At 43.3% G+C, this 13,161-nt stretch overlaps 3 protein-coding genes across 3 annotated transcripts; 1 reads left to right on the forward strand and 2 right to left on the reverse strand.

Annotated features, from left to right (window-relative positions):
• Nucleotides 1–90: 90 nt before the first annotated feature.
• Bfra_010347 (putative hmg-i hmg- dna-binding protein) lies at nucleotides 91–3,243 on the forward strand (the record flags this gene model as incomplete). The annotated part of the gene is made up of 1 exon (XM_037340681.1): nucleotides 91–3,243. One exon carries the CDS (start codon nucleotides 91–93, stop codon nucleotides 3,241–3,243), a length of 3,153 nt encoding a protein of 1,050 aa, XP_037189149.1.
• Nucleotides 3,244–5,720: 2,477 nt separating this feature from the next.
• On the reverse strand, nucleotides 5,721–9,727 carry Bfra_010348 (putative dna repair helicase protein; the record flags this gene model as incomplete). Its single annotated transcript, XM_037340682.1, has 19 exons — nucleotides 5,721–6,112; nucleotides 6,166–6,269; nucleotides 6,318–6,341; nucleotides 6,393–6,529; nucleotides 6,585–6,932; nucleotides 6,983–7,182; nucleotides 7,235–7,307; nucleotides 7,356–7,395; nucleotides 7,444–7,656; nucleotides 7,722–7,771; nucleotides 7,822–7,852; nucleotides 7,905–7,959; nucleotides 8,013–8,037; nucleotides 8,091–8,171; nucleotides 8,230–8,247; nucleotides 8,303–8,608; nucleotides 8,663–8,743; nucleotides 8,790–8,914; nucleotides 8,965–9,727. 19 exons carry the CDS (start codon nucleotides 9,725–9,727, stop codon nucleotides 5,721–5,723), a joined length of 3,066 nt encoding a protein of 1,021 aa, XP_037189150.1.
• Nucleotides 9,728–12,272: 2,545 nt separating this feature from the next.
• Nucleotides 12,273–13,115, reverse strand: Bfra_010349 (putative dna repair helicase protein; the record flags this gene model as incomplete). Its single annotated transcript, XM_037340683.1, has 1 exon — nucleotides 12,273–13,115. The coding sequence occupies one exon, from the start codon at nucleotides 13,113–13,115 to the stop codon at nucleotides 12,273–12,275; it is 843 nt and encodes a 280-aa protein (XP_037189151.1).
• Between the last annotated feature and the right edge of the window lie 46 nt (nucleotides 13,116–13,161).

The following is a 13,161-nucleotide window of genomic DNA, read 5'->3' on the forward strand; positions in this document are numbered from 1 at the left end:
AAAGTAGCTCTTACCCTAAAACTACCTAATTCCCTTGTACAACAAAATAGAAATTAGGATGGCGACAACATCTTACATTCAATCTCGATCATGTCAACAGTGTCATCTAGTTTATCTTCAGTTGTAGCAGGCAAAGGTAATTTTGGTCACTTTCATATCAATCGATTTGTTGACACCGATATCGTTAATGCGACCGAGCTCCATTCTAAAATACAATCACCCAACGCGAATCAAGTTAGTAAATTCGCTCTCGACATCACATCCACCACGAAGAATTCGATGGCACAATCATCGCGCCCTCCGTCGGGCCAGAATACCACGGATCTTACACCTACAGTTGCACCTGGTAAAACAATACAGAAAGATCAATCATCTTCCTCGCCGAGAGGCGGTTTCGGCGCGTTGCCATTGGAGTTGGTGGAATTGAATTCGAATCAGGCTACCGATGGAGTTCTAGGTCCCAATAAAGATGGCAGAGTTCGAAACCCCGTACCATCTAAGTTAAAAGGCAAGACCGATAATAAAAAGGGCAATTTTGGTGTGATGCATATGGGAGCTAGCACGCCAGGAAAGAAAGAGGCACCAGGGAAAGATGCTTCAGCTGAACGTGATGCTGCAGCAAGAAGGACGAGCGAGAATACCGCATCACGAGCGAAAGCTGCTGCCAATGAAAAATATGCTCCTCCGAAAAAGAGGGGACTCGAGGCGGCAAAAAATGAAGGTGGGAATCGCGCGTCGCCGTTTGCTTCACGAGATGATCACAAACAACGTGCGAGGCCGCTAACTCCGGATGAGACTAAATACGAACAAGCGCGATTGTTGACATTATTAAGAAGCATCAATCCAGTTACTGTTGTCGATCAGGTTTGTAAAGCAGTGGCATATTTTGGGGGTATACCTGGTGCTCCACCACCGGAAGATGGTATCTTTCCTGAAAGTGCGAATACAAGAGAGACTGGAGCATTATTTATAGGATGGCTGGCAGAAATATTTCCCGATCTTTCGGCCAACCCTGAACCACCACCAATACCAAGGCCACAAGAACCACCATCTGCCAAGGGAAAGAGGGGTCGTGGAAGACCACCGAGAGACTCGAAAGGTCCGGAGAATGGCACATCCGAAGCGCCTGGTCCCGCAAACGGATTCGGATTCGGTCCTGCTGTTCAAGCTCCAACTTGGGGATTACCTCAATCTGTAGCTTTAGTTAATACTGCGCCTCCGATGGCAGCTCCACCAATACCGGTAGCAGCAGCAGCCGCACCACTTCCATCAGCGGCAATGGCTAGTCCAAACTTTAGTCGACCGATTCAGACAGAGTCAGATCGACCAGCCACTCCCCTCAAAGGACAAATCGAGAACCACGCTCCTGATACCGAATCTACAAGCAAGCGAAGAAGGGGTAGACCTAAAGGATCAAGAAACAAGGGAAAGGAAGTATCAGCGGGGAGTGAGAGTACTGGTGGGTTGAATAATGTCGATACTACTATAGCAGATCCAGCGCCATCGGAACAAAACGTCCAGCATCAACCCGCAGCAGTTGCAAAGATGGTGGCCGATAAACCCCTTTCTACGAAGGAATCACCAATTGTTCCAGTGACAGACGCAAACAATAAGAGTGGTCAGCCACAACTCACATACTCGGCAGAACATTGGAACCCAGACTCAAATAACAACCATAATCATACCTCTTCAATTCTTCCGCCAGATCAATATAGCCCTGAGGAACGTGCTGTTATCGAAGCATTTCAAACACCCGCAGAAGGACCTACTGGTTTCAATTCGACCCAAGGCACACCCGTAAACAATGGTACTCCCACAGCTGGCGGTACAAAACGAAAGCGTGGTCCCAATAAGCCTAAAACTGCTCCAATGGCTGCATCTCAAAACATGTCAGGATCGCAATCGCAAACTAGTCATACTTCTAAGAACATCAGTCCTTTACCCGCGCCTGCTGAAATTCCCGTTGTGCAAAAAGATACATCCACTGTGCAATGGGAATCTGTACCTCCAATGGTTGAAACTCTTGTTCCACCACCTCCTAAACGGCAGCGAAAGCCAAAAGTTCCTGGAACCAATGGTCCTTCCACTGGCAAAAAACCTGGTTCTTCGGTTGTTAGTAATGCTACACCTCCTATCCCACCAAGTTCTATTCCAGATTCCCCGGCTACTTCAGTACAAAGTATTCAACAGACGCAACAAAATACACCTGTAACTCGACCTGCTGATGGATTGGAAGCTCATTACGCTCGATTCCAACAAGATCTCGGACAACAGAATGGACGCAGTATCACTCCTACAACTTCAACAATCACACCTCAAGGACGTCAACATCAAAAAACTGCATCGATTCCACAATCAACACCACAGCAAATGGCCCAGCAAACTTCTCAACAGCCTCAGCAAGTTCAAATGCAACATCAGACGTCACAACAAGGCCACCCACGCGATGATCAGACTCAAAAGATGACACAAAATGTTCCGAGAAATGCTTCGAATAGTTATTTCCCGAATCATAGTGGTACTAATTATGTCTCACAATATTCCTCAAATCCGCAAGCAAACCAACGATATAGCGCTCACCAACCATCACCTCAGATGGGTAACAGCTACCGAGCTGGTACCATGACCCAAGCCTCACCACAATTTGCACATGCCGAAAATTCTTACCGGACAGCTAGTCCTCACACCATAGCTCAATCATCACCTTCTTTCTCTCAACCTGATACGTCATACCGAACTTCATCTTCCCTCGCTAATCCTTCACCAACTTATTCGCAACCAGAAGCATCCTATAATCCTCGCACAACAACTATTTCTACTGCAACTCCATCCTACTCTCAACCTGATTATAAACCTTCCGCTTTGAATCAAACCTCATCCTATACTCGTACTACCCCAACAACTCATCAACAACAATCTTATAATCAATATGCAGATCCTTCTTACATTGATCTTCCCACTCTTGATCTTCCTACCTTGGGCCATACATCCGCGTCTGCTTACGGTCAAACGAATATGAATAGTTTAGGTGGTGGTAGTTCGAGAAGCAATGCAAATACCAATAGCATTTATGGTACGAGCTCTGGATTGGGCAATGCATTTGATGGAGGCGCGAATGATTTATTAAGGAATAATAGAGCGGGAAGTGGAAGTTATGGGGCAGGCGGTAGTGCAGGTGGTTTTGACGGGGGTGAGGAAATGAGGCAGAGGTTAATGAAGGGTATGTTGGGGAGAGATAGATGAAAATTTCATCCGCAAAACAATTTTTCCCGGTCAGCAGTGGATTTGGATGAAATTTTGGGAATAAGTGGATAAAAAACCTACTCATGATCGATCATTAACGACCTCCTCACTGAACTTGAAGATGATAGCTTCAATAATTTACTTAATACGATGAATCAACGGATTCAAATCAGTTTTTCCCTTTAAGCCGAATCTGAAGATCAGTCACGAGGAAGTTGGAAAGGTCCGGTCCTGAATTTTTTCTTTCGTTTCGAGATAGGGTTCGAAACCCGATCATGAATCTTTGTGGTGCTTAAGATGGAATGTATGTGGGGTATCTGGTTTGTTGTGAATGGCAAGTGGAAAGTACGAAATAGGCAATGTGAAAAAAGACTTTCGTTTGGTTCTCTTATTTGGTGTGTATTTATGGAGATGAAGTCGGCGATTTTGTTTAGGGGTGCGAGATATGTTGGAATGGAATAGGATCTGCTAGGTTGAGATGGCATGGGATGGGAGTGAATGGATATCAAGTACATTTCTTTTCCTTTACATTGAGTTACATTTGTTTCTTTTGAGATGGGGGGGGGGGTTACTTTTTTTTTCTCCGAGGAGGGAATTGGATGATAAAGCAATGGGAATGGAAGGGAATGAAATGGAGGGAGGGGGATGGATGGATTGGTGGATATGTGGGTGGTACCGTGGGTGCTTAAAGGGAAATTTATTAAAGCAGTAATGATACCATTTTGATTTCGTGCACCTTGCCTGTCGAACATGTTTGGTTTGCTTTGTCTGCGGTGTTTTTGATTTGTCTTGTTTTGATACGCTGTGTTTTGGGGGTTGAGATGTGTTGGGTTGGGTTGGGTTGGGTTTCTGGAGTAGACTGCTGAGGAGATTATGAGGTACCTGTTTGAGTGGGTTTTTTTCGAAGGGATTTGATCACAAGATAAGAGAGAATATCTGGGAGGATTTTGGACAGATACTGTTGGTTATATTATAGCTCAGTGAGCATCGTAGTCGCATTTATTACTTTCTTTCATTGGCTGTGGAGTTTGAGGGTATACTGTTGTTGTTGTTGTTGTTGTTGTTGTTTCTGTTAAAGGGACTGGGTTGTTCTAAGGGGTATCTGGAGTAGGTAGGGGAATGAGAGGTACGTTTGAGGGTTATGTTGGGGGAACGGGACAGTGGAGGGGAGGCGGGGGTACTGTGGATGTGGATGGGGATGGGCGCAGATATGAGAGGAATGCTCAAGGAATTCTGGAGAGCAAGGAATGAGAATGAGGGGGAGGGAGGAGGAATTTGTGGATGAGGAGGTGGAAAGACGTGGGAAGATCATGGAGAGTAGAAATGGAGATGGAAATGGGAAGACTAAAGGCGAAAAGAAATGCAAGACGCTACGGAGCTTAGTGGGGTATCACATAGCCGAGCGCATATAGTACAAGCTAGGACGCATCCGAATCTAGGCATCAGAAGGCATCATTCGTAGTGAGATACTTCTCATATATAGTTCCTGAAAGAGACACCCGTGATAGTATTGGAAAGATCTCATGTGATTACGAAATCGCAGAACCTTTTCACTTCACTATCGGATTCACATATATCACGCAGTATAGATTGCATCATCATTTGAAAAGAGATGATCATTTCCTATTCATATCCCGAGAGGGGTAAGATATGTATGTGACCAAGTACTTTTCGCTTGCGTGCCTATTTTCATCTAAAGAAATAAAATAAAAATTGATCGTGATAAAATTCGCTATGAGAAAAGATAACTGGGTTCGTGCTAACGAAATGGTGCTACTTGTGATCTTTGTGTGAAAGGGGAATTCCAGATTTCCATCCATGCATTTCGTCCTAGCTGAGAAGTTGCCATGTGTCGTTTAAGATAGGAGATATTCTAGATGCGGGATATCAGGTGTCGGGGATGACAGCAAGGGTTTCGAGCAAAGGCCGATAAGTGTCGTCGATGATAACAATAGTTCTGAGCAAGGAGCAAAGACTGTTGCTAGTGACAGCGAAAATGTCGGGTTGAAAATGCGATGGAGGTGAATCTTGGAAGTTGGTGACGCGAGGTGAATATTGATGAAAGCGTGGGGATAAAACTTTTGGTGGGGGGTCTTGAAAGATAATGAATTCGAAATTGTTTTTGATAGTTCTCCGGGATGGAATGAAAATCTCTGCAGCGAATGTGTCAATAGTGCCGATTAGATACGAAGTTTGAAATTCTTAGGTATAGTTGACGGAAATGCTGATAAGAAAAACTGCTGAGAACGAAAATGAGGACTCGGTAAGATGCCGCGAGAATGATATGAAATCGGTGTTTGTGGGGATAGAGACATGTCATTTACTTGCTGAGAAATCCAGTAGAACTCTCTAGGGTATTTTGATAATGTATACCAGGGAAGGTGGCTGTACTGAGTGGAGTGTCTTTGAAAGGCTGATAGATCATGACTAGCCAGACAGGGGCAAGGTCTATTGGCACATGAAATGCGTGAAAACTTCTAGTCACCGTCTCCTTCCTCCGTCTCTACTTTAGCCTGCATAGACTCAGCATATGGAGCGTCCGACATAGAATCGTCGCTGTCGGAGTCGGACTCGTAGAAATCCCCTTCTTCGTCTGTCTTATCATCGACATCTTCCATGATCTTATCTTCAGGGGACTCTCCAGGGGTTCTGCCAAACAATCCTTGGACGGATTCTGATAGAGTATCAGTATTCGAGTTAAGGCGAGGATCTGTGCCTGCAAGGGCGTTGATAAAATGCTCATTACAGTCCGCTGCATTAAGGTCAAGTGGCTTTTCAGATTCAGCACGCTCCAGCAAACTGGCCTCCTCTTCCTTACTTAGTTTTTCCTGCATAGCGATACTATTGATGCGAAGCTTCTTAAGTTGCACTGTTCAGACTTGTTAGCAATTTCAACTTGGCAGGGCTGAATGAGCAACTTACAATCAGCAAGTCTATCTTCTATTGTATTATCCACAATAACTCTCGCAAATATTGTTTCTAACTCTTGGCCAATCCGGTAGACACGACCGAAAGCTTGCTTTTCACTATATTAAATTTAGCTGTGATCACGCGTCTTAGTCCTTCTCACATACGCAAAGGGATTCCACCACAACTCACTATAGAGCATTAGTATATTGATCCAAGATTAGAGAAGACAGATTACATACACTGATATAACCTTGTTTGCGAAGGGCAAATTTAAGCCTACTCCTCCACACTTGAGGCCAGAAACGAGGATTTTGACCTTGGGATTCATCTTATATAATCGAATAACTTCAGATCGTGTTTTTTGGGTCATGTCGCCCTTGATAATAATATTCAGTAAACGCATATTCAACCATGGGAACTTTCAAGCTTACCGAATAATAAAGGAAATTAAAATTCTCTTTCTCGAGCATACGACCGATGATAGTACTCACCATTTTCCACTGCGTATAGATGATGATTTTTTCCTTTGGTGATTCGGACAACCACTCTCGAACCTGCTCAATTACAGCTTCTAATTTCGAGCCTGGCCTCAGATCAATCATTCCTCGGTCGTACTGATCCAGCCATATAGACTTAGGTGTACCTGGAATGTAATTGCGGAAATCCTTTCCCTTCATCCCTTTTTTCTTAATCCCCATTTGGGCGCTTTCTTGCTGCTCTTGTACTCTCTCCAGCTCAGAAGGATCGTACGGCTCATCGCAAGCTCTGCATTTACGCATCTAAAGAATTGTCAGAGATATGATCACGATTCATCAATGTTAGAACTTGCCTCTGTTCCATTTTCTGCAAGCTCAATATCCGGATTTTCATTCAAGCAAAAGTCGCAAAATAAGTGTTTACATCCGGGAATCTCTTTTAGATCTTCTGTATCTTCTTGGCAGAATTCACATATCTTTATTTGCTGATCCAACGAATGCTTATACTCGGCAGCTACCTTTGCTCTCTCACCTCTAATCCAAGAGCAGATGCCTACAGCTTCAATCAGTATGCAGTTTGTGTGAATTGTGCGTTGATTTCTTACGTCGATATAATACGGGATCCAGAACTTGAACCTTATCTCTAATCTCTTCCAGTTCATGGTTATCAAAAAGTACCTATCGTCTGTAAGTTTAAGACATAAAATTACTGAGAAGCAATCAGACCATAATCTTTCGCTCAACCAATGCTGGATGAGACACCAGTCTGGATGATAGTTAGTGAGATTATACGAGCAGAGACCAGAATACTTACTGTCTCAGAAAAGAAATTTGGGCGAATTTATACGACATTGGTTTCCGTGGGTCATCATCTTCGAGGTCTTGGTCTCTCAGTTCCTGAAATTTTTCTTCTACTGCTCGGTATAAAATTTCTTCCGCGGCATTAAAGTCGACCTTGATGGCTTTATGATGAGCTTTAGGCAGTTGTATCAACGTATTACCAAGTACTCTATCTTCCATTGTCCTCCTAATATATATTAGCACATGAATTCCTGTATATTCCATGGCGAAATTGTATATCCATGTACTCACCGGATCATTAATTTGCCCAATTTTTTCTCCATCCGAGAGATACATTCTTCCTAAACAATTGTTAATACTGAGGATTCAATAACATGGTGTGATGACTAGCATATTTGGAATTGCAGAAGTCGGCTGAAAATCTAACAAAATATTAATATTGGGAATAACAAGAGCTATCTATGCACAACTGACCTCGACATTGTGGTAGTTTCTGGGTCCTTCAAAAAGCGAAAATAGCTGTAGAAATCTAGATGGATAAGCATTAGTGCTTGCAGTGTGAGGGTCAATCGAGCACAATACCCTGCAGACGATTCTGAAATGGTGTCTAAACAAATTTTCAGCATTTCTCAAATGAGGGGTATATATTGGATAACTTACACCAGTCACGACCCATCTATATCTACTCTTCAAGGCATTCACAGCGCGACTTGCTCTAGAATCATGATTTCTGGTACCATGCTGTTTCACATGAGTACGCCGCATAAGAATTGGTTGTACCGAATGGAGAATTACTCACCCCTTCATCGATAATTACCTAAAAATATGTATTAGAAATATTTGTTTATCTTTCGGGTCAACCCAAAACTTACTCGATACCAATTGACATCGTATAAGACACCTGCGGTGTCCGACTTATCATGGGGAAAGTTCTCCATGGGTGGAACTTCTTCATCTGCTGCATTTCTCTTTTTACCTTTACTTTTCTTCGTCCGACTGCTTTTACTAGCAGTTTCTCTCAGCCACGGCAAATTTGTCATAAGCTCGTCATACGTGGTAATTACCACATTTGACAATGTGTATTGTATAGCATCTCGTCTATCAGAACGGTTATAAATGTCTATATTCTTGATAGTACTTCCACCATGTTTCTTGAGCTCATCAAGCCATTGAAGAAGCTGTAATTCGTTAGTTCGGGGTTTTATTTTGCATCTTGCCGGATTTGTACATACGAGTCCGCTGGGAACCACAATCAGAGTTGTCCGCTCCTCAGCCACGATCTTATTGGAGTCTGGAGGGTTTCCAATGATGGCCTATTTAGTTAGTATTTGAATAAATATCTGAGATAGATGAGCTTACCGCTATGCATTGAATAGTTTTTCCTAGTCCCATACAATCTGCCAAGATGCCTCCTTGTGGGCCTTCTTCGGAACACTCGCGTTCGAGCATCCGAGATGCTCCAATCAACTGATGATGATGTAATGCTGCACTACTTATCAGTGGAAGTTCTTATGCATTTGGTGGCTCTTATTACCAGAGTCCATTCCCTGAAGTTTCCATCTTCCATCTAGAGGATGTACTTTTCCGTAACCAAAGCTTCGACTCGCCTTTATCAATGAAGTCATACTTTCTCCACGCTTATTTTTGTTATTATACTCGGGGTAGGCCGCACGAAGTTTATCAAATTGCTCACGTTGTGTGCGTGCTTGAATTATCGGAGCTTCCGTTCCAAGATCCAGATTAAATGGGTCTGCAGCTGTAAATTTACTCTTCAACTTTTCCGAAGTGGCTTCGCCAGACTGACACTTCTTGTTTCTGGTCTTTTGGCTGGTAGCTTTTGTTACACGCCCACCTACTGTGGCATTCAAGCTTTTTGCCGCGAGCTTCTTGGCCTTGCTTTCAGCTTGACGAGCAAAAACCTCCTTGGGTGTTCTTGCTGTAGCTCTCCGAGTGGCCGTCTTCTTGTCTCCTGAAGATGAGGTTTTGCTATGAGATATGTTAATGTCACTATAACCCGGAGTGCTCAGAACATTACTTGGGTTCAGAACACCCAAGGAATGAGACATTCCTGAAAATAGAGATTGTCTTGGCACCTGAGGATCGATAGAGGCTGCTCTTGGTGAGGGGAACCTCGGCTCTAGCTTGATATTGACGTCTGTAGTGTCATTCTCAACTTTTATTAACTGAGAATGGTTCTTGACAAGACTCTCACTGGGTGTCACATCAGTAGCGGTTGTAGGTTGGGTTGACAGGAGTTCTGCGGTCAGTTTCCCGCCTTCATCAATAGCACGCGACATCTGATGACGACGATACAAACTGTCCGCGTGAAGTGTCAATCCTTTACTCGTAGTTCTCAGACATTTGGGTGAGCTGAGAAACTATATAGTATCTTTACTGGTGTCTCGTCTCTGGAAGGCGCTCGCTCACATGCGGAAATTTCGATGCTCTTCGATGCCAATTTCGATGAACTAAGAGAGTTGAATCGTGATGATTTCGTGGTGAAGATTATCCCTTTGAGGAAACCCTTCTTGATTGCGAAAGGGAGGGGTGAGGAGATTCTGCTTTTTGTGAGAGTAAAACTAAGTTCTGAGGAATGGATGTAATGAAGATGGCTCAAAGGAGAAACTTGTTCCGGTTTATAGACGCAAATTGAGTTCTGTTAGAAGCAATTCTCAATCTACGATGATCGAACAATTCAATTGATAGGAGAGTAAAGCTTTGTGTATGAGAATAGAAACTCAAGGTTAGAATCTGTATTGTTGTTGTCTTGTTTTGTTGTTGGTCGCAAAAGTTTGAAGGTGGGATTATTGTTCACGGGGTGGGGGCTAGTGCAATCTTGTCGGATTGGTATATTAGACGACGATTAGTGAATATGTAAAGAAAGGTGAGTTGTAATTAGCTCCATAAGTCTTTTACAAGCTTCTTTCGGGCTACACTTGGTTTTGGCGTTGGCAGTCTACTTGATGTAGCTTTCTGACCTCTTTCACAGTAACGACAGACATTTTACCTAGAAAATATGAGCAATTTTGCCAATGAGCTCATAAAAAAGAAGCAAAAAAGACTGCTATTTCAGTGCAGATCATCCACGCAATCTGGAGATCCTTTGCTTGTTGAGCGGGATATAGCTGTTGGCACACATGCGAACTTCTAATGATTTAGTTCGAGATAGTAAAATCCTCGAAACACTCATATAACTGCACTCTCAGAGTTGGACGTGTATAGAAATTTGGGACTTCGAAACCCGTTTCACAAGAACGCTTGACTGTTCTCTTGGTTTCCTCACCAGTCAAGTAGCCACATATGACCATGGCAAAGGCGCTTGCCATCAAGCAAGAACATCTCAAGAGCCGCATCGTATCATGATGCTAGAGCAGATATACCCATCACTTCACTCTACTCCATCAATATACCATTTTCCAAGAGGCCATGGAGAATCTCGAGACGAAGTCAAAAACTGCCTCATTGTGCCCAAGTGTCTTTGGATTGACAACGAAGAACATTTTCAATTCAAGGAGTTATTCACAGAACTGTTTCCATAATGAATCCACCGAACGAGATGATGTGAGTGCAAAACATGATGAGACGAGTGCAATAGGATGATCATGAACATGAATGATGTTGAAGTTCACAGTCATATTGAGGTCTGTGCTTACCCCACTTGAACTTCACTCAACGCCGGATTTGGTAGATCTCACTCATTTCTTATTACATCCGCACCTCGTATGCGAACTATTTGCTCGTCGTTTGATCTATTCTCACACCTCATATCAGAATACTCCCACTTCGTTAAAGACTTCGTTAAAGACTTCGTCTCCTTTTCTGGGTACTCCAAATATAATACTCATTCGTGACTTCCCCGAATAATTTTCAACCCTTGTTCGGAAAGATTAGCCTTAGTTTAGTAGGTTACCGAATTGAATTTACTTATTTCGTAATGTGAGCTTGAGATAGTTGATTGAGTCACGCGAACTCAAATTCCCATTTTTTGACAATGCTGCCGCTTCTCGTCAGTCTTCCTGCTACAAAAATTCGTGAAATGAAATTGCTTGTTGAAAAAAAAAGCATTCGAGCTCTAGAGTCACTAGATGGAGATATACAGCAATGGATTTGGCTAGTCCCGCTGTTGCCTTAGAATTTCTGTCATGTACACTCCCGCGATTAAGGCTACATCAATTAATACTATCCCTAGAACGCTCTTGTCATTCATTTCTTTATCATATCATCGCATCTTCTCTCCGAACAAACATTCACTCGAAGCCTCATTTTCCTCCGAATCTCTTCCCTCAACATCATCTCTATATCATATCATCATGTCTTTCCTCCCCCAAACTATGCTTATTCTCTTTCATCCTACTCTCTATTTACTATACCAATTTTGCACCAACATCCGCAAATTATATCGTACATTACTATGTCTATATTATCAAAGCAACATGAGTTCAACTCCCATCTCCAACTCCAACTTTCTCTCTCATTTTTGATACCCAAACCAAAACAACCGAATACTAACAAGCTTTTCACCTACAGCACACACATACACAACACAATGATCACAGGTGAGCTCTAATATATATACTCCTGGTGGATTCTGTTCTCTCAGGTTCAGAAAATCAAGAAGTGTCCTCTAATTTCCATTTATTATATAACGTCTCTCATTCTCGATCCAGCTACCATCTCTCTCATTCCTCCTTCCGTACCGATCCAGCATCGCAAACCACCCACCCCTTTCAATACAAAGTAAGCACCAGCCTGCAAACTTCAAGTCCTTATTTTATCCAGTAATGCAAAACAGCTATCAACAGCCTTAATGATAGCGCTTGATCCAGTCGACCCAGTTGATGCTCATGAAGAACCCTGTTGTGACAGGTCTTCCGAGCGAAGAGAGTGTTCGAGGAAGGGGTCGTTAACATGTTCAGCTGCCTCTAGTGCAGCTTGATCCAGAATTCTCATGGGATGGTTGGGTTTATCCACCAGTGTTGATTGAGGAGATGAGAACTGATGTTGCTTTCGTGATTTGTTAGGAGTCGAGTAGATATCCGGCATCCGAGTTCCAGAATTATCTCGAAACAAACCCGCGGATGGAGGCTGATCTAGGAGTCCCCTTACGCTAGAGTCCTCGTCAATACTCAAACTCTTTTGCTTCTGAGCTTTGGTTCTTGTGATAAGCCGATTCGCATCCGAGGTTGCCCTCACAATACACATCCAGAGTCTGACCTGCTTTTCGGTCGTGCTCATATTTCGGTTGAGGAATATACCGTTGCGCCTAGTCGAATTAAATACACACAGCCGATACAAGCATAAGGCATAGTGATCAGCATCCTGCCAACCCTTCATATTCGTATCTGGATCAGAGTATTTGCAGTCACCGTATGCTTCGCCTTCCATGATCATGCTTTGCACTGTTTTGAGACTGGGACCTTTGGAGTTAGGCTCTCTCAATATACGCGGCTGGATGGCAGACTCATAGAGCAAGTCATAATGGCGGTGGAATTCGGGAGATTTAAGAAAATCGCTGACCGCGTTCGCATTGGGAAGTCCCAGATAAGGAGCCATCTTTTTGAGACTTTGATAAGTAGTGAACGGAATATTAACACCCGTCAACTTATCGACCATTAGATGATCCTCGCTGAATAAGAGCATCTCTGCCGCTGTCTTTGGCTTTCTGACCTCCACTGACGATTCCATGACTGCCTATCTCAAGATTCGAGTAAGGCTGGTCCAGCTGTGGATA

This window comes from Botrytis fragariae, assembly GCF_013461495.1.
Source record: "Botrytis fragariae strain BVB16 chromosome Unknown tig00000186, whole genome shotgun sequence".
Classification (NCBI taxonomy): domain Eukaryota; kingdom Fungi; phylum Ascomycota; class Leotiomycetes; order Helotiales; family Sclerotiniaceae; genus Botrytis; species Botrytis fragariae.